Below are 21,315 nucleotides of genomic sequence, written 5' to 3' on the forward strand. Positions count from 1 at the left end.
TGTGATCGGTTCGGTTCTTCAGATTTGAACTTTTATCCAACTTTGATATTGACATGAAAAACAAATAGCAATATATTTTTGAAATATACACCCGCACGGGCGTGCGGGTCAAAATCTAGTATATACTATTAAAGCAGATGCATGTTTATGAATCTGCCCCTGAATATTTTAAGTAATCCCAAAAAATACCTGTATTTTTTCCAGTACTATTTGCAACCAATCAAAAGTCATTATTTTGCAATTACATTAAATAGTATTTAATAATTCTTAGTCTGTTTAAAATTTTTGTTTCCTAAATGTTTGCACCATATCTTTCCAAAAAATATTTCACATTATTAATTATTTGAAAGTATTTATTAAATGAAACCTCAAAATAAAATCAAGTTGAAATAACAAATGATTAAATCAACAAAATCATAATACGGGTCTGAATTATCTCAATTCTTTAAAAAATAGTTTCATTTAAAATAAAAAGTAAGTCACATAAACTAAATTTAATAAAACTATAGAAAATGTTTTAAATGCACAAATGAATTTTTCAATAGAAGAGTGTTGAAGATATAAAATATTTTATTTAAATTAAAAAATTAGTGTAAAATAAGTTTAACTTCGGTTTAAATAAATAAAATCATATTATGGGTTAGAATTATTTTGAATCTTCTAAAATTTAGTCATATTTAAAATAACAAAATAAGTCATATAAGTACATTTAAGATAAATTTCATAAAAAGTTAAAATATATATTTTATCAAAAATAATTACTTTTATTACATAAAATAATAATTACTTTTATTACATAAAATAATTTTCCAACAAAAAATATACATGCTCTTTCTAAGGGCGGGTCAAAATCTAGTTTATACTATTAAAACAGAAGATCTTTTTTAGATGACCTTCTATTTTATAAGTATTTACAATAAATTGCCCAAAAATCTATAATAAGAGAGTAAGACCCAAATATCAAAACGCAGATCAAAGTCTAGTTGAACTTTTAAAAACGGTCAAATCCTAGTTTGTGTAAAGACGAAGCTTTTATTAATAAAAAGTTTCTTTTTTAAAGTAAAAATATGGTTTCTCAAAGATTAATAAAGTATAGTTGTTTTGTCTTTTTTTGTTAAGTCATCTCGTTTTTATTTTGACATATATGCAACTCACAAGTTACAAGATTCACAAATTTAAATTTTTATGTCAAAATATTGTTTTTGTCTACATTTCATTTTATTTAAATATTATTTCAAGATATCTTGTATTGAAGACTTTAATAACTGAAACATTTACGTATGTAAAATTTGTATAATTTATAGAAAAACAAAACACTATAAAAGTGTAAGTGTAAGGTGTTGAGGTGCATACCTTTAAAGAGAAAAATTTTCCATTAAATATATGATTTGAGACGCCTTTTTCATCTATATTGCTCTTATGTCAATTGTTGGAACGGTTAATCACATGGATATCATTAATGAACTGAACATATTATATATATTACTATTGTGGTGATTTTCTATTTTTATTTTATTTTACTTTAATAATATCTAAACTATTAAAACTGAAGTACAAAAAGAAAATAGCCCTTAATTTTCCTAAATAATTACATATCTATGCCACTAGATTAAATATATCATTTAACATATTACCCTACCATTGATTCACTTTTAATGAACTTGCAATTTTCCGTTGCTGGTGGTGAAATTGGGTTTCACCAATCGTTAGTTCTTTGTGTTTCTCCTGTTCCATGGCGATTATGATCGATTTTAATGGTTTCTATGGTGAATTCAACACTGCATCTCTTCTCTGGCATGGGGTTTGTCCTGCGTCAAATCTGATGTGGGTTTTGTCTCCCTTCGAGAGTGTTCTCCGGCACTTAATGAATGGTTTGTCTGGTTTGTTGTTGGCGTTGGTCTGTTGCCCTTTTGGGTTGGCGATTTTCTGTCTCATCTGAATATTTTAGGCGAAATTTTCTATCTCATCTGAATATTTCAGGCAAGATTCATGGTTGCTAATTGTTCAATTGGTAATTTCAACCGCCATGGCCGGATGATATCAGTTGTGTGTCGTGCTTCTCTGACCTACCACTTATGCTCTCCTTTCATCTCCTGACATCTGAGAGTTTTTTTAGTTACTCATCATTGGATTAATGTGCGTCCTTTTATGGAAGGGTGTATGATTCCAGTCAAAAGTTTTGTGTTTCTGGTAAGGCAGAGAACGTATGTTTCTCAGGGGGATGGACTTAGTTTTGTCTAAAAGCCAGTCATAGTCACTTCAAGAGCACTAACAGCAACAAAAGAAAAGAAAATAACATCAGTGGTGAAACTCTTTCTTCGCCTCAGGGAAGGTCCAAACCGTTTTTATTATCATAGCAGTTCTTCTTATTTGCAGAAAGAACTGTTGTTAGCAAACCTTTATGCAGAAATCTGCAGTAGCAATCGATTGAATTATCTTCAAACCAAGAGGGAGCATTAAATCTAAGAACAATTTTCTCCATGTATAGAAAAAAAAAACTCACCATGAAAAGCATCAGCACCCACAAAAAGATAAGGTTAAACTTTCGTGGTGGATGCGAATTGTCCGTAGAAGAACACAGAGTTTTTTTATACTTTTGGTCAAAAGAACACTGAGTTTCTGTTTTTTTTTTCTCGGAAAAAAACAGGCTTTCATTCATGTTTTCAGTCTATAATGATCTTAATGTTAATTTGTTAAGTACCAAATACCAATTTTTTATGTTAACGAAAGGGGCCAATTGTTTAATTTAAATTAGTCTTGCCTTATAAAATTAGCAAAAATTCTTAACTTATTTTGTATTCCCTCCGTTTAAGTATGATTTATGTTTTAGAAATTTTTTCTTTTCTAAAACATCTCTATTTTACATTTTCAATGTATGTAATAATAGCAAATTTAAAATTTCAAAAACATTAATTGTATTTATTAAATATTGATTGGTTAAAAATCATAGGAAATATCTAAACACGTAAAATAATAAATTTATTGTCAAAAAGTTTTGTATTTTCTTAAGAAGTGTGAAAATTTTAGAATATACATCTTTTTGAAATGGAAGGAATATTATGCGAGCACTATTTTAAATGTTTTTGTCTAAATATTATAATTTCATAAGATAACAAGTGTACAGTGAAACTTCTATAAATTAATAATATTGGGACTATACTAAAACTATATTTTTATTAATTTATAGAGATTATTAATTTATCGAGATACTAATTGAACCAAAAACTCAATTTGTAACTATGAAATTATATTAATTTATAAAGATATTAATTTATAGATTATTAGTTTAAAGATGTTATACTGCATTTAAAACTTTCGTATTTTTCATTTAAGTTTTAGTTTTTCAAATAGAATTAATAGAAACATTATATATGAAAAAAACACAATCTCATAATTTATAAATGATCGCTAAAGGCATCAAGCAGAACACAACTATATAAAAATTATGAATATATAATTAAAACATCTAAACAATTATGTTTATGAAAATGTTAAATGTTAAATACATGGACATAAACCCGTGCGGATGCACGGGTCAAAACACTAGTTTTAGAATTAAAGTATGATATAAGAACAGCATATATAAGTAAATGAACATAAAATATTAATTAATTATTTAGGTTTAATATTTTTAAAAATATATATAATCATGCATGAGCACAAGAAAATAATCTAGTATCCTTATAAATCATGTTCAGTTAAATATATGCATTAAATACTCAGTGTTAGAAAACCACATGGTAACACATTAGTCTCCAAAAGGAATGCTAGATAACTTTTAAAAAGTTCCGTCTGGCTCAAGAATAAGAACCGGTCTTGCTAAATCACATCCATATAATCTGCAGAAAGAGGAAGTTATGACTTGAATTTAGTAGTTGAAGCTACTGGATTACGCGTAGAAATTCTAACAGTCTGCTATCTTGGTCTTCTACTTACCACAAAAGATTATTGAAAACATTTATGCAGATTTTTAAATTTTGTTATTAAAAATATGGTATATCCTCTTTTTCATGAGTGGTTGACAACTCTTGGACTTAGCCTTTTTCACATTTATTTCTTGTCTTATTCCCTCTTCTCTTCTTTGCTTTGCTCCACAAAAAAAAAAGGAAAACATTACTACTTAGTTTGAGGCAGAAGATGGAGAGAAGAACCTAAGTGTAACAAATCTTTTGTTGGTGAAGATCAGTTACAATTTTCTGCGTTCTTTCTGAAGATGACAACAATAGCAGGAGGATCATTTGGAGCTACCAGCTCTCGTATCTCTATACTCACCCCAACTCTTTCATCCTCTTCTTTGTTTCCACCACTAACGTTGGTCTGTAGTGTCCTGATTTCCATGAATTTTTGTATCTCATCTGAGTATATTGAGTTGACACAGATTCTGTCTTGTATCTTTTGCAGCATCAGTCAGGTAATAGAAAGGATAGTCAGCTGCGTTGTGCCGTGCAAGAGTCTTCCACTTCTGCTGGTAATTTGTGAAACAGAATGTTTGGTTGGTGGAACTATCGAAAACAGAGGAAACTTACATTCTTGTTATCTTATAGTTGCTACTGAGAAGAAAGAAAAAGGAAAAGAAAAAGAAGACTCAACAGTGGAAGTTCCAGCAAAGAAACCAAAACCGGCAGCTGCCAAGGCAGCCGTGGCAAAACCACTGGGAGAAATGATGGAAGAAGACGTGATTCCTCAACTAAAAGCAATTCTTGAAGCTCAAGATGATATATCTGAGATTGATTTATCTTTCCAAGACGATAAGGTTTCTTGATTCTAACCAACACTCAAGACAATATATCATATCATCATTAGTTCATCTCTAGTCTAACTTAACTTGTTTGATTATAGCTTGAGGGTTTTTTCTTCAAGAAAGGTATTCAATATTCCTTCTGGGCCTTCTTCCCCAGTGGTAATCTCACAGGTAATGATATAGTCATATCATATGGTTAAGATACTTTGTTGCTGCAAATTTTAACTGAACATATATATAATATCTTTTGTTTTTTATTTAAATAAAATAGGAGCAAAGGGCTTTTCAATCTCCTCATACGGATCAGGTCCAAGTACCGTAGAGCCGTTTCTAGTCGACGAGAGGAAACCAACTGCAAACCACGTTGTGTTTTGGGTCGAGAAGCGCCTTGCTGCACAAGGGATTATTCCCGTCTGGAACCAATAATGTAAAGGAGGTTGTGTTTTTTTATTCACTTGTTTATAACAAACAATTACATTTCGTATACCAAAACTGAAGAAAATCAAAGTCTTCGTATCTCTCAATATGGATTAACTAAGAGACACTCTTCATTAAGCTAGTCCATTTTCCCTAGAGATTATTCTCTTCCTTGCCTTCTCAGCCTGCAAATTATAGATTATAATTAATTTAGAGCATTAAAAAAACTGAAATGGTTAATAATATTCTACTCAAAGGAATAACCTGTTTTTCCCAATCCACGGAAGTTGTGACTATAGCCAGAATAGTTGCTTGAACAGCGGACCCAACCACAACACCGCACCACAATCCTTTTCCGTTAAACCCATGACTGAAAGCTAAGTAAAGTCCAACCGGAGCTCCTACAAGATAATAAGACACCACATTGTTCCAAGCTCCAATGTGTTGCCACCCACTTCCCCTAGCAACCCCATTAAGAACTGCAGTAAATCCATCTAGGATGAAGGAAAGACAGAGCAAAGGAGACAGGTCCGTGACATAGTCCACAACTTCTTTGCTGTTGCTGAATGCGTATCCGAAGATATTTCGGCAGGCGAAGAGAAGTGTGCTAAAGAAAACTGACTCTATCAGCCAGAGACAAAGACCTGCAAATATTGATACCCTAGCAACTTGAGGACTCCCAGCTCCCAAATTGTTTGCCACGCGTGTGCTGCAAGAAACCAATAGATGATGACAAATAGGTTGAGGAAGGAGGTTGAATATATTTTGAAGTAAGAATTGATATCATACCTCACAGCCGCCGCAACTCCATTTGAAATTACATAGTGCAATGTTTCTGTTGTAAGACTGACATAGTGACATGAAACAAGTAGGATTAATACTTTCTTAATAAAGAGATCAGAGAATAACATTTTGAAAGAATGTGTATATTTAATTTTTTTTTTGTGTATATTTAATTTACCATATTGAAAGAACAGAGGTCTCAAGTTTCGGGTTTGGGAGTAGTCCTGAGGCGAGTACGAGTAGCTCAAATAGCCACCATTCTAGGCTATATAGCAAAAAGATGAAGAAAAAAAAATGCAATTGAGACAAGAGGAAGCATTCGTGTATGTACCTTGACCAACAAGAAACTTAAAACTGACTTACCACAACATTGCTGCTGATGGAACTCCGTAATGGAAGAACTGTTTGACAGAAGACACAAAATCATCGGATACAAAGCTGCGTGTCTGACGTAGGAGAATCTTAGTATTCTTAATCTATTGTTTTCTAGAAGTTTTCCTTTTATTTGGTTTTCCTTTTATTTGGTGTTTTCTTTTTTTATGATTTAGACTATCTCTATATAAGAGAGTCTTAGGTATTCTGTTTTAGACATTCTTATCAATCTTATCAATAGAAGTTTCAAACTTTTATCTTTTCTGGTGGATTCCAGAGCTTTATAATTCAAATTCTTGCTTGAGAGCTTGATTTTAACCTAAGGATTAGTGTTTGCTAAACCTTTGTGATTTCCGACTGCGTCAAGTGGTATCAGAGCAAGGTCTTCTCCTTCTCTTTTCAAAGCTTGATCAGCTATGGGTGATCAACCAGTAACCAGAGCCGACTTCGAGGGTTTTGCAGAAGGATTAAGGGAGGCAACTACAAATCTCACTGCTGTAACTGCTCAATTGGCAAATCTGGTAACAGCGTTAAATAATCAGGTTGCGGCTTATCCCAATCAGGTTAATAACGCCGGTCAAAGAGGTGGAGAAAGAATTCGGGGTCAGCAAGGTAGAAACAATCGTGATGTTGTTGTTGATAATTCTAGTTCAGATGAAGGATCAGAAGAAGAACTAGCTGAAGAATACCAACAAAACAATCATGATTATCGGGTGAAGGCCGATATTCCATTGTTCTATGGAACTATGGGAGTGGAGGAGTTCCTTGATTGGCAAATCGATGTTGATCGATTCTTTGATGTCATGGGTGTTCCTGAGAGTAAACAAGTTAAGATGGTAGCAGTCAGATTGAAGAAGACAGCTGCAGTATGGTGGGATAAACTCGTTGTCCAAAGGCAGAGACAAAGGAGAGGACCAGTAAGGACCTGGCGCCGAATGAAGCAATTAATGCTGGAGCGATTCTTACCGGAAGATTGTGAACAGATTCTTTACAAGATGTATCTCGATTGTGTTCAAGGAAACAGAACGGTGACTGAATACACAGCTGAATTCTTGCGTTTCTCTGAACGCAATGAGTTAGGCGAAACAGAGAATCAAAAGGTGGCTAGGTACATCAGCGGTTTAAAAGGTTCTCTCCAAGGAAAGATGGGTTTACAAACCGTATGGACCGTGCAGGAAGCTTCCAGTCTAGCGATGAAAGCCGAGCTAATGGAGAAGTCATCACGAGGGTTTTCAACATTTAGAAGAAACACGGCTCAGACCAGTTTTGAACCCACGAGTGAGAAAGAAAAGAGCGTAGCCAATAAAGACTCCAACCCGGGAAACAAAGGAGCTAGTAGCTCTAATGCTGTACAACAGAACAAAACACCAGCTCAGAGACAGAACAATTCTTATGCTAAGCCTTCTCTTGACAAGTGTTTCCGTTGCCAAGGACATGGTCATAAATCTAATGTCTGTCCTAGTCGGAAAACAGTCGCTATAATAGAAGAAGAAGATGAAGAGGATGAAGAGGATTTCGCTGGGAATAAAGAATATGAGGGAGCTGAATTCGCTGAAGAAGAATCCGGAGAAAGGATAAACCTTGTACTGCAACGAGTCTTGTTGTCATCTAAAGAAGAAGGCCAACGTAAGAATTTGTTTAGAACACATTGTTCTATTCAAAACAAGGTGTGTAATGTGATTTTGGATAATGGAAGCTCAGAAAATTTAGTTTCTCAGAAGCTGGTGAAGTATCTTAAGTTACCCACGACCCGTCATGAGAAGCCGTACGGCCTTGGTTGGGTAAAGAGAGGATCACAAGTTCGAGTTAGCATGACTTGCAAAGTTCTCATATCTATAGGTAAACACTATAAGGAGGAGATCACTTGTGACGTCCTTGACATGGATGTTTGTCACATTCTTCTTGGTCGACCTTGGCAGTATGATAATGATATCACATACCGAGGTCGAGACAATGTGATAATGTTTACGTGGGGCAATCATAAAATTGCCATGGCACCTGTTAAGGATTTCTGTAACAGTGCAAAGGAAAATAAGTCAAGCTTCTTGGTTATGACACATGACGACAAGGTGTTTGATGGGGATGTTCAGGAAGCACAATGTTTTTATCCCTTAGTGGTTAAAGGGGTGGTGAGCGCCGTAACAGAGGAGGCGTCTACTCCACGTGAAGTGTTAGAAATTCTAGACGATTTCAAAAAGTTGATTCGAGATTTGCATGGTGGCGGCCTTAGTGGTCATTTGGGAAGAGACAAGACCATTGCTAGCTTGGAAGCAAGGTTTTATTGGCCACATTTAAGGAGAGATGCGGGTGCTATAGTTAAAAGGTGTTATGTCTGTCAGGTTTCTAAAGGACAATCTCAGAACACTGGTCTTTATATGCCATTACCGATCCCAGAAGATATCTGGCAAGACTTGTCTATGGATTTTGTGTTAGGCTTGCCTCGTACACAGCGAGGCGTCGATTCTGTGTTTGTGGTCGTTGATAGATTCTCCAAGATGTCGCATTTCATCGCCTGCAAGAAGACTGCAGATGCCTCTAACATCGCCAAGTTGTTTTTTCGGGAAGTAGTACGTCTTCATGGGGTTCCTAAGACAATAATTTCAGACAGAGATACCAAGTTTCTCAGTCACTTCTGGATTACACTTTGGAGGATGTTTGGAACCAGCTTGAAGCGAAGTTCTACTGCTCACCCACAGACCGATGGGCAAACCGAGGTAATAAACAGAACTTTGGGGAATATGATTAGAAGTGTTTGTGGAGATAAACCGAAACAATGGGATCTAGCTTTACCTCAAGTAGAGTTTGCTTACAACAGTTCCGTGCATTCAGCTACAGGGAAATCACTTTTTTCTTTGGTCTATACTTCTATTCCGAAGCATGTGGTCGATTTGGTTAAATTGCCTAAAGCTCCTGGAGTTAGTATCTCAGCTGAGGCTATGGCAGAGGATATTTTAGCAACTAAAGAAGCCGTTCGAGCGAAGTTAGAAGCAACTGGTCAAAAGAATAAAGAAGCAGCAGACAAGCATAGAAGAGTTAAGGTTTTCAAAGAAGGAGATGAAGTGATGGTGTTTCTACGGAAAGAAAGATTCCCGGTTGGCACATATCGCAAGCTACAGCCTCGCAAATATGGGCCATTCAAGATATTGCGGAAGATAAATGATAATGCTTATGTGGTAGCACTTCCAGAAGACATGAACATTTCTAATACATTCAATGTGGCTGACATCTACGAATACCATGCTGATGGTGTTCTTTATCAAGAAGAGAACTCAGGGTCGAGTTCTTTCGAGGTGGAGGAGACTGACGTAGGAGAATCTTAGTATTCTTAATCTATTGTTTTCTAGAAGTTTTCCTTTTATTTGGTTTTCCTTTTATTTGGTGTTTTCCTTTTTTATGATTTAGACTATCTCTATATAAGAGAGTCTTAGGTATTCTGTTTTAGACATTCTTATCAATCTTATCAATAGAAGTTTCAAACTTTTATCTTTTCTGGTGGATTCCAGAGCTTTATAATTCAAGTTCTTGCTTGAGAGCTTGATTTTAACCTAAGGATTAGTGTTTGCTAAACCTTTGTGATTTCCGACTGCGTCAGTGTCCTCTCACAAGAGGTGGAGAATCTCACATAGCATGCGAGTATCAAAGCATAGAACCAGAAAGACACACTAATAGACAAAGCAGCTCCATTGCTTCCCAGACCAAACTTGAAAACCAAAATCCAGCAAACGGAGATGTGGAACAAAAGGGTGGTTACGGCACAGCAGAGGAGAGGAAGAACCAACCCTTGTGTCAGAAGAAACCGAGTCAGTGGTATGACAATAGCTTGTCCGAACAAAGCCGGTATAAGGCGAAAGGCGTAGGAACCAGCGACTCTGGAGATGTCAGGGTCTTGTCCAAGAGAGATCAAGAGCTTGTCGATGAATATCCAAAGAGTTGATATGAGGAAACAGATTGGGATGTTGGAGGCGATTGCAGAGTATGCGTAGGTTCCGAGTTTCTCGTATTGCTTAGCTCCATAAGCTTGGCCACAAAGAGTTTCTAAAGCACCCGCTAATCCATACTACGCAAAGAGTTTTCAAGATTTCAGAGTCAGTTGGGGATTCTAGGATTGAAGCGGAGAGGAGAGAGTCAGAGCATAGTTACCATAATGCTGAAACCGGAGACATTTGTGAAGGAGGTGGCAAGAGCGACGCCGGAGAGCTGAAGCTCGCCGTTGTGGCCGGCGACCATGACTGAGATGACAGGTAAAAGGTATTGAGCACTGGTCACTGTAGCCATAGGAGCTGCCAAGCGGCATACTTTCTTCAGCTCCACGGTGAGCTGACCTCTGTGCCATGTCGTTGTACTGGGAACTAACTGTTCATCTCTTATAAGAAATGGGTCTTCCATTGTCAGTCTTCCTAGTGTTGAAGGCCTTACTCTTTGGTTTCAGATGATACTGAATCTTTTTAAACTATCAATGTAATTGTACGGAAATGCGTGAAAAATATATACAGGATAATATACTTGGGGATCACATTTTTGTTATCCACGACTAACACAACAAAGGCAACTAGCTAGACAGCATACTTTGGAATCATGTCAAAGGTGACGACGCCGAAGAGTAGGATATCAAATTCGTTTTGACCTGTTTTTTTTTAATTATGTTATTGGAAAATTTTAATTATCCCTTACTTATTAATACAGAAACATTTTTAAAAAACAACTTTTATTTTAATAATTATTTACATTCATGCCATTATGCTTATATGTCATTACCACAAAGCTTTTCAGTTCAATTAGTTAATTGCCATTTGCTTACTAGAATTATTACAATAAACTGCCACTATATATTCTTCGATACATTTCATACGACATAGTGATTCGAGTATAGTTTCATTAAATAAAGAAATACATTTATACTTTATTTGGAAGATATCAAGATATTGAGAGAAAGTTTTACAAGTTCGGAGATCATTCATGTACCGAGGACGGAGAATACAAGAGCGGATAGTCTTGCACGCAGTGCTAGACAGCAAAACTCTTTCGTTGTCCACATGGATGCAGAGCTTCAAGTTTGATATACAGAGTCTAGATGAGTCTGTGTTATTAATGTCAAAAAAGAAATACATTTATACTCTTTTCAAAAAAAAAAAAAATACATTTATTTCACACTCAGAACACAGCAAACGTAATTCAATATTTCTGTGCAATTATACTTCCTTAGTTAAATTCAAATCATTTCATTTCACCCTCGAACCCAACAAACAAAATTCACTGTGCAAGCTATCGGATGGTTCAATAGCTCTTATACACAACTAGAGGTTTGCCGGTGCTACGCGCCGATTTTTCAAATATTATTTCATTTTTTTGATACATAATTTCTGTAATTTTATAAATTTAGAAAAAATAAATATTTTTATTATGTTGTAAATAATTTTTACACATAATATCAACAATCTTATATAATAAAGTTGGGTTTCTTCCTATTAATATTTATGTTTACTTTTTATTTAATTTTCAATGATCACATTTGATGTTTCTTTTTTGCTTTTAAATCGATTTTACTTATATTTTGATTACATGTATAATTCAGATATTTTAAAATCGAAAACCAATTTAATTTATGTTTGGGTTAAAAAATAGGTACAAATCATGTACTTTTAAACCGAAGTACAGCTTAGGATCTAATCCAAAAATATATCGGATCTTACCAGTTCTTTGAATAATTACTAACTTCAACCCGAGTCCAATCCAATAGAATCTGAACCAAACTTTCATATAATCCGAATGATATCACATATTTAGTGCCACCGTGGTGGAAATTGCAGATTTTTTGTTCTCGTCATATCATAATTACAGTCTATACGATCAAAATGATTTCCTTTGTTAAAAATGATCAAAATGTTTTAAGAAAAAAAAGAGATCAAAATGAATAGCATGTATGGCAGTATAGATAAATGAAGTGTACGAACTGCTGCAGACAACTTAAAAAAAAAAGAATTACAGTCATGGAAGTCAAACTGCTGCAGACAACTTAAAAGCTCATTGTAAGTTTGTAGCTAATCACATGTAGCATATATAATTTAGGCAAATCGAGAGCTAAGTCATCACTAATAAGGGGGAGGACAAATTTGGGTTACATCATGCTCAGTGAATAGAATCCAATAAATTTTCTATTATATTTTCGCCTCAATCCAAAAACTAATGTTAATGATCTTTTTATACGCTTTATTCAAGAGAATTCAATCAGCCAAAAATCTTAAAGTAAAAAATGTGAAACAAACAAAACTCACAGAAAATGCATCCTCTCAACGTAAGACCGAAGCAATCAGAGACTCACCACATCCAACTAAACAACCTGAGTTTTCATTCTTCATGACAAATGCTGAGCCAAAGATGTAGAGCAGCTCTTCAACCGATTGCCTCACAATTTCTGTAGCAGTAACTCTGAAATGTCTACCCCAACTGTTTACATATCAATCCCTACAGTCCGGAGCCTGAGACTAACATCCGCCTACGAAAGCAAGCAAGCGTCCAAGACTGCTTTACTCTCTTTACGCATCATGGAAACTTTTTTTCTTCTTCTGCAACTTCTGACACAGATCTGGGTTCTTCTTTTAAGTAACTAAACAGAGGAAGAACGTTAAGCACTTGTTCCTGATCACTGCAAGAAAACTAAGAAAGGAAACTCATTATATACGTTTAACTACCGAGTATGTTGATGTGCATTGTTCTGTTACCGTACGTCTGCATCAGTATATAAAAAGACAGGGAAAATCAGTTAATTTGACATCCAAATCAAAAGGGTTTTCGGTTCTAAATTAACATCATGCAACTACTTTGTAACTAAAACATTAATTGAATCATCGGTGTCTACTTTTTCTTAAACATCCAACCCCACAACGAATTGGAACTTTGTTTTGTTAAGAGAATTGTAGTAATTGACAGACGACCAAACAACTTGTATTGATCAGACCAAGCTGATTTCATCAATCAAACCACTCATCAGGGAACTTTCACAACACAGACTCGTTAATTTTTTTCTCAAAAAAGAGTCGTTTATTTAACCTGAACGTAATAGGGGATAAAACGGTACCTGAGAGAGGATCCCACCTGAGAGATAAGCCTAAAGCCTAAAGCACAATAGCTGATCGCTCTTCATTAAATAAGTCACCAGCAGCAAATTAGGAGGCCTCTTGTCACAATGTTTAGGTCTTCGTCATCTTCATGTTTAGGAAGAACGTAGTTGAGGAAAGAGATCAGCCCGAGCCGTCGATAATGAGTCGTCTTGGAATTGGCCATTCTGTTTGATAGGAGCCGTCAGATTTTTCAGCGTCTTTAGTGTGAAGGTTGGGAATCGAAGAGACTTAATTCAATTTACCATCAGGATCGAAAATTCTATTAAGAAAAAAAATAAAGCTTTAACCTTTAGGAGTGGTCGTCTTGTTTGGAAATATTTGAGGAAACTGGGTAATGACCATCATAGCTGTCGTCTCTTCTGCATCCGTCGCCATTATCCCGTTTCCGCCGTTATTCATGTCGCCATCAAGGTCGTCGTCATATTTCGATACCTTATCCTATCCTGCACATGTCTTCTCAGTTTCAGATGATACATAATTGCAAGATGAAAATAATTCTGAGTCTGATGGCACCAGTGGTATGTGTTTAACATATAAGGCTACAGGAGACTTGCCGGAGGGATGAATCGATTCCATAGCCATAGCTTGATATTCTTCTATGGAGGTTCTACGATGTGGTTTGATCTACGTTTCAAAATAGGGGTTATATAAGATGGAAAACAAATGGAGGTGGAAGGAAAAGATGTTTCATGAAGATAAGAGTGAAGAAGTGAATTAAATGTGTATCACAATTCTGAAACGGAGAACAAAGAAATCGGAAACGATGGTGGTGGAGTGGAAGAGTTGCGTCTGTTTCCTATGAACGCGAGATGGACGCTGTTATGATGGGCCACTTTGGTTTGTTATAAGCCCAGTAAATGATGTGTCGAGTTATTTGATATGATGTGGCAAAAAGGTTCTCTATCATTTGTCGAATTAATTAAATGACGTAGATGCTCTCATAGAGCTTTATATCTTCTTTTTAGTAGTGTAATAGATTTCATACTGCTGCTTATTATATCAGTCACCACATAATCTAGATTTTACCAAAGATTCATAAAATGTTTGTAGTATAGAAATTGATTCTGAATAACAAAGTTTCATAGCCAAATATTTTTTTTAAACTGTGTACAGCAAGACCACTATTAGAGTTTGTTCTATGACATTTTTTTTAAAGCTAAAAAAGAAAGGTTTTCTTATTTGACATTGTTAACATAATCTCTTTATGATATCACGTAAACATGCTACTGGCCAATCTTAAAACTTATTTCAGGGAATTATATAAACCAAAATTAGATTTATTTTTTCTTCATGCTATATAAACTCTATCATAGCTTCTATTCATATATACGTTTGCAAATATTATGGTGTCAAATATTCTTCCATAGCAATGTGATGAGAATATAGAGAAATTTCACTTTTCCACTCCAAATATAGAGTAAAAATATGACATCCCTCTATATTTCACTCTATAATAGAATAATTCTATTATAGAGTAAACCATTGGAGCAAAAGTTACACAATAATAGAATCACTCTATTTTAGTGTAAATTATAGAGAAAAAAATAGAGTTCTATTGGAGATGCTCTTAGAGATGAGATAATAAAATAAACTAAAAAAGATTTGTTTAATCTTTTCATCCTCTTATTTGACATTGTTAACATAATCTCTTTAGAAATAGAAGCTATTAGAGATGAGATAATAAAATAAACTTGTGTTGGTAAATAAATTGAAATCGTATATACAAAATTAAAAAACCGAAATATTCATTCTTGAAGTTAGGATTAAAAAGGCGTTGTATCAGACTTAATCCCCTTTCAAAACCCATTTTGAAAATATAACACCTTGGGTTTTAATTAGATCCATTGAAAACTATGTTATATAATATTATAAAGTTACAATTAAGTTCTTAATATATAATGTTTAATGTTAAACAAATATGTAAAAATTATTTTATATAATCATTTTATCTCGTGCAAGGCACGGGTCTTCACCTAGTATGAATATTATACTCAATAATGTATTAATTTCTGTTAACCTGAGTTGTCCCAAGCTATCTACAATTGACTCTTCCAGTCTATGTCGTGTCCAAATTTTTATTCCATTAAATATTTGTGAAAAGTTTGCAAATGCCAATATATCATTCTCTCATGGATTTCGAATCCACCTTAAAAAAAATTATAGGGCTAAATGGGAGAAAATGTGTAAACTAAAAGTAAAAGTGCCAAAGTGGTCTAGAGTTTCGTTCGATCCATGAAATTTCAATATTGCCTTCCAAGTTAAACAATTGAAGAGACTAATTCAATATCCAAATTATTTTCTAATATTATAAACTTAGTTCAACAGTATGATATATTTCTTGTTATAATCATTAGGTAGATAATACAGTTCCACATATATTATGCTAACTTTTATAAAGTAATGCAACATACACATCGAAGAAATATTCTAGTTTGTTTGGATTTAATTGTTGGGAAAGATTATCGAGAATGGTTATTTCGGATATAGTTAATAACGTAAGCGTACGTGTAGTGTAGCATATACGAAACATATAATATAATCCTTTTGTAATTTTAATAAGCAGTAACATTAAGCGTACGTGTAGTGTAGCATATACGAAACATATAATATAATCCTTTTGTAATTTTAATAAGCAGTAACATTACATATAACTAGTTAACATTTTGTTGGTGTAGTCAAGGAAAGGGCAAAATATAATACATATAGTTAATTTGTTGCTTTAAAGAGTTACCATAATCTGATGTAAAAAAAAAGTTACCATAATCTCACAATCAAATTTAATGTGCCAAATAAAATTGTATATAATAATAGAAACTAAACGTGACATGGTCCAATTTGCACAGACCAGAAAGAAAGATATGAAGGACGGGTAAAAAGGTAAGTGATCATTGTACTAACTTAGTACTAGAACATCTCCAATTCATTGCTATTTTCACCTCTATAATAGTATTTAGAGGTAAAATTGCTCCAACTCACCTCTATTTCTTCCTCTACAATAGAGATCTCTATTTTTTTCTCTATTTATAGAGGAAGAAATAGCATTCCTCTATTTTTTACTCTATAAAATAGAGATTGCTATTATAGAGAAATACATTGGAGTATATGTCACCTCTATTATAGAGTTCCTCTATTTTAGAGGTGAAACTAGCAAAATACATTGGAGATGGTCTAAGTAGTAGTAAAGTGGGAAATGGTTGACTTGTCGTCATAGATTGGATTTGATTCATGATGATAGATAAAAAGATAAGTGATCATTTGCTTCATTAGAAAATTTGCAGACGAACTAATTGTCAACATTTTTGTTTTTGTTTTGAGAGATTAATTGGATTTCGGCTCATATGTATTCCTTTTAATAAAAATAGAAAATTCATTTGTACCAAATAATAAAACCGAACCAAACCAAATAACAAAGTAAATCAGTTGAACCAGGGGCGGACCCAACATTAATTATTACTGGGTTCAATATACTGGGTTAAATAAAAAATAATGTAAATTGGTGTCAAGGGGGTGTTGAATCCGGGTTTCTGTGGGTTCAAAGGGGAGAAATTTACCATCTAAGCTACTGATATTTTATTGATCCTGAGCTAAAACAAAATTTTATAACATTTTTGTGGTGTCAGATGACACCACTCCATCTTTGCTAGGTCCGCCTCTGAGTTGAACCAATGGTACATAATCCGACCTGTACATGAAAGCAAACTCTGGCCGAGTCTATGAAAATAAAGTCCAATTCACAAAATAAATGGGGTTTCACCGTCGTTCTGCGCCACCGTCGATTTGAAAGAGATAAACTTTCAGTTAGACGAATTAAATCAGAATTGATCTGTTACCTGTAGACTTGATATCTGTAAACACTCACATTTAGAGCCTTAGACAATGGCGGCTTGGCAGAGTTTCGCTCATGTGCGGGTTCAGAGAATTGTAAAATCATTTCTGATACTTTATCCTTGATAAACCATTTATTTGTGTAAGCTATTGATTTGTGATAGGAGCTGAAGCCTTTGTTGGGAAGGGAAAGAGGATATCAATCCATCCATGGAAAAGAAAAATGCAGGTTGATGATAAGAAATGAAATTATTATATTTCATTATTATAATAGTTAAAGAAAAAAAAGACAGAAAGTACATTATTTTTCAATCCAACGTAATGCTAAACCAGATGGTTCATTAAGGTGTCTTGCAAAGTATATCCCATCAAGTTTGGCCGTCCATATACGTATCTGACCACATCGAGGGATAAGTCTTGGTCCTGCTTTGTACATTTGAACATCAAAGACAAACTTATTGTTAGGTCCTTGCCTTAACAAACAATTCCATGTTGTTAAATTAGGGATCTCGTCATGGAATGCGATGACATATGGGGTAGCATTGAAGGCCATGTTTTTTATGCCTAAATCATCCTTGTTGGAATAACAATGGTACTCGAGATTTCTACCAGGACCAAGTTCGTTATGTATTACAACACGGTTTTTAACACAAGCTTCTTGTACACTAAAATATGTAATGGTAACCAAGATAAAAAGTATGAAGTGTTTCATTTTTTCCTTATGATCTAGTTGATCACGATTTGTGTAACAAATGCATAATTGCATAGTATTTATAAATGGTTTTAGAGTGGAATATCTTTCGTTTAAAATAATAAATACTACCATATTTAATTAGTAAAGTTTTATTTGACCAAAATTTATTAGTACATATTCTTTTAATAAATATCAATGTTGACCATATATTTCAAGATTTCTGTTAGACATGTTTAATTAGTATGTAATAATGACAAATTGTAAATTTGTTTCTAAAAAATCTATATTTTAGATTTACTGAATTATAATAATGACAAATTGTAAACCTTAAAGACATTAATATTGTTTACTGAATTTTGATTGGTTAAAATTTATAGAAATAGTTAAATACAGAAAATGATGCATTTATGTAAAAAAATTACGTGTTTTCCTAATAAGTGAGAAAACTCTATAATATGCATTATTTTGAAACAAAAGAAATATATTTTTTTTATAATATTCAATATCTCTCTTAAACTAATTTTACGATTTTCCATATATATTTTACACCCTTTTCCTGTTTGCTATTCTTTATTAACCTTTATGTTTATATTTTATTTTATGTAATCTACATTTGTTAGATCGATACTTTTATGCTTTTGATATTGAAAATGTCCAATGGCCATTTAAAGTATGCATGCTCATTCATTAGTATCCCAAAATGCGTATCTAATTAATATAATAATAGTAGTACTTTACATTATTATTAAGTTAGATATTTGAATTACGAATATATAAATGTAAATTAAACCAATTAGAAGGGACATATAGAAGATATATTTTTTTTTGAATTTTATTCTTGTTTTGAAGATCTTTTCGTTTAAAGTACTAAATAATATCTTACATCTAATCTATTAAAACAGAGTCATATTTTTATCTACCTAAGAAAGTTGATTTTAAATTTTGGACTCTTTCAAATTTGTTACTATGCTACCTAATATATTGGACCTTACAAGTTTGGTTTTTTGTACCTTATATATTGGACTCTTACAATTGCATTATTATTAATGGTAACAATTAACAAGATATGCATATTCAAAAATCTTTCTTTAGGAAATAAAATCAACAATATATTTGAATGTATATTTTGGATACATCATATATTGATATATGGTAATATACTATATACATCTTTTGTTGTGTAGTATGTTCAGTTTATATTATAACTAGGTAATAATCCGTTCCTTGCACGGAATGAGCTAATTAATTTTGTTACTTTTTAAGATATAAGACAGTAGATCTGTTTAGTCTGGATATTGGTTCGGTTTCAGGTTACTGTTTTTTTGTTGTTTTTAATCTCGTAAAGTATAATTACAATTCTAAATCTATTTTTTTTTTGTTTTTTCGATTGAAATGATTGAGATAATTTTTTTTTGGGGATAAACCGAAAATATTATTATTATTTGATTTCATGTTATATGAATTGTAGACAATTTTGATGTCGAACCAATGATTTCATTTTATAACTTTTAAATACATGGAAAATCAAAACAAATGTAGATAATAGTTGAAGAGAAATAACATCCAATATTATTTGTGTTGTTAAACGTTGGTGACATTTTAAGATGATGTATTATATATAAGACAATCTATTATTTTTGTTGTTTGAACATTCATATATGTTAAACATAATATAAAAATGTATATTATACTTATAGATTACTTTTAAGAGTTTAATAATATAAATTTATTAACAGTAATATTATGTAATTAATATATATTAGTAATTTATATTAGAGGCATTTGCACAGAAAATATACAATAGTTATGAAATTTGCAATAATGGAAAATGATGGTGAGGCCCAACACCGATAGGAGCAAAAAGACACTGATATCTCTATTATTTGTTTATCTTAAAAAGCTAGAATTTTGAAAAATACGATTTATGTATTTACAAAAAATTAGAGACCCATTTATTTCCTCTCTCTCTCTTTCTCTCTTTCTTTCTCTTTGTTCTCTTTATCTCTCTCACGCTTGTTTCCTCCTGCAAAGCACAATACAATTCTTTTTCACATAAAGATAAATGATTAAATACTAAATAATCTCTCTTTTAAGATCGAGATCCTCAATGTTATTATCCTGAGATCCATCATCACAAATTCCACACTCATTTTTCAAATCTCTCTCGTTCGAACCATCAAGTTTTGCATGTAGTTACAGGACAGCCTAGACTCGCAGAAGCTGGAAAGAATGAACCATGATTAACAAAAATCTCTTTCACTCTTCAAGCTTCAACAAATGTTTTCTTTTTGACCATCATTATCCACCATCGCCTCGGCCGCATTACCATCGCATTGCCGTCGTCAAGTACCATCTCTGGCGGATCAGTTTAGAAGACAAGAGTCTGTTAAGGCTGAAGTACCGACTAATAGTTGTTACCATGGTTCTTGAGAAAATCTTTCACTTTTTATGATGTAATTTGTGAAATAACCGGTTAAGATTAATTTATCTGACTATAGTTAGCCGGTAATATATACCAATTATCTAGATATCATTATTATTAGTTAGTATCTTTAATCACTGGCCGGTTAACACTATAGTTATCCAATTATGTATGTTTTCTAGAATATAATTATATGTCTAATAAATATATGTTTTTGTATTAATCTTCCTTGATTTTATTTTGAGAATGTAACTTAACTCATATAAGTACAACTCATACAATTGATATGTAAGTTATCATGGTTATTTATAACTTGCTAGATCTTCCATAAATTTACATGGTTCTATTTCAAATTATCCGGATAAAATACAACTTAGCTGATATCTAGATTTAAATCACCGGCTATTGGATCAAATGATGGTTACGTATATTCTTAGTTGGTTTGGAACAATTCATAACATTACTAATGTTTACGTATTTGTTATTTTAGCCGGCTAACGTTCGTTCGTTTTAGCCGGTTAACAAATATATTTTTACGTCATGCAATATATTTGTTAGTTTAGCCGGTTAGCCGGCTAACAACATATATAAACAGTGATTTGGTAACAAATAGCTATGTTTACTGGCTATTTGCACACTTGAATTATATTTTATTTTATAAAAGATATAATTTAAAATAGTCCACGTACGATCTATATAAAAACAGTGAATGGTTAAAAAAATTTGAGAACATCCATCATTAGTTAGCAAGGCTATCCTCCAGACATAACCGAACACTCAATGTTTTAGCTGGTTTTAAAATTTGTGTTATATGGCTATTTGAACAATTGACTGTCTTTAGTTTGAAATAGCAAAACTCATGTTTCAAGAGATGCATGTTTTACTTCACAAGATCTTCACATATATCACAGGAAGCCAAACATCCTTGGCAACAAAAATGATA

At 33.1% G+C, this 21,315-nt stretch overlaps 2 protein-coding genes and 1 long non-coding RNA gene across 5 annotated transcripts; 1 reads left to right on the top strand and 2 right to left on the bottom strand.

Moving 5' to 3' along the window:
* The first annotated feature begins 4,070 nt into the window (after positions 1-4,070).
* On the top strand, positions 4,071-5,259 carry LOC108862643 (uncharacterized). Its single transcript, XM_018636841.2, has 5 exons — positions 4,071-4,315; positions 4,402-4,468; positions 4,545-4,753; positions 4,840-4,912; positions 5,013-5,259. Exons 1-5 carry the CDS (start codon positions 4,214-4,216, stop codon positions 5,165-5,167), a joined length of 606 nt encoding a protein of 201 aa, XP_018492343.1. The 5' UTR covers positions 4,071-4,213; the 3' UTR covers positions 5,168-5,259.
* On the bottom strand, positions 5,168-10,852 carry LOC108862641 (protein DETOXIFICATION 1). Of its 2 annotated transcripts, none has more exons than XM_018636838.2 (7): positions 10,454-10,852; positions 9,882-10,370; positions 6,305-6,342; positions 6,120-6,206; positions 5,948-6,004; positions 5,423-5,867; positions 5,168-5,343 (listed from the first exon to the last, which is right to left on the bottom strand). In XM_018636838.2, the coding sequence occupies exons 1-7, from the start codon at positions 10,697-10,699 to the stop codon at positions 5,293-5,295; spliced, it is 1,413 nt and encodes a 470-aa protein (XP_018492340.1). In that variant the 5' UTR covers positions 10,700-10,852; the 3' UTR covers positions 5,168-5,292. The 2 variants fall into 2 exon arrangements, with proteins under 2 accessions (XP_018492340.1, XP_018492338.1); XM_018636836.2 differs by having other exon boundaries at positions 6,305-6,387.
* A 1,303-nt stretch (positions 10,853-12,155) lies between these two features.
* Positions 12,156-13,874, bottom strand: LOC108860347 (uncharacterized). 2 transcript variants are annotated; one of them, XR_001950666.2, is made up of 3 exons: positions 13,719-13,874; positions 13,389-13,595; positions 12,156-12,967 (listed from the first exon to the last, which is right to left on the bottom strand). It is a non-coding gene; the product is annotated as an uncharacterized LOC108860347 (long non-coding RNA). The 2 variants fall into 2 exon arrangements; XR_001950667.2 differs by having other exon boundaries at positions 13,389-13,628.
* Positions 13,875-21,315: the final 7,441 nt, after the last annotated feature.

Source organism: Raphanus sativus, chromosome 8 (assembly GCF_000801105.2).
Source record: "Raphanus sativus cultivar WK10039 chromosome 8, ASM80110v3, whole genome shotgun sequence".
Taxonomy (NCBI): domain Eukaryota; kingdom Viridiplantae; phylum Streptophyta; class Magnoliopsida; order Brassicales; family Brassicaceae; genus Raphanus; species Raphanus sativus.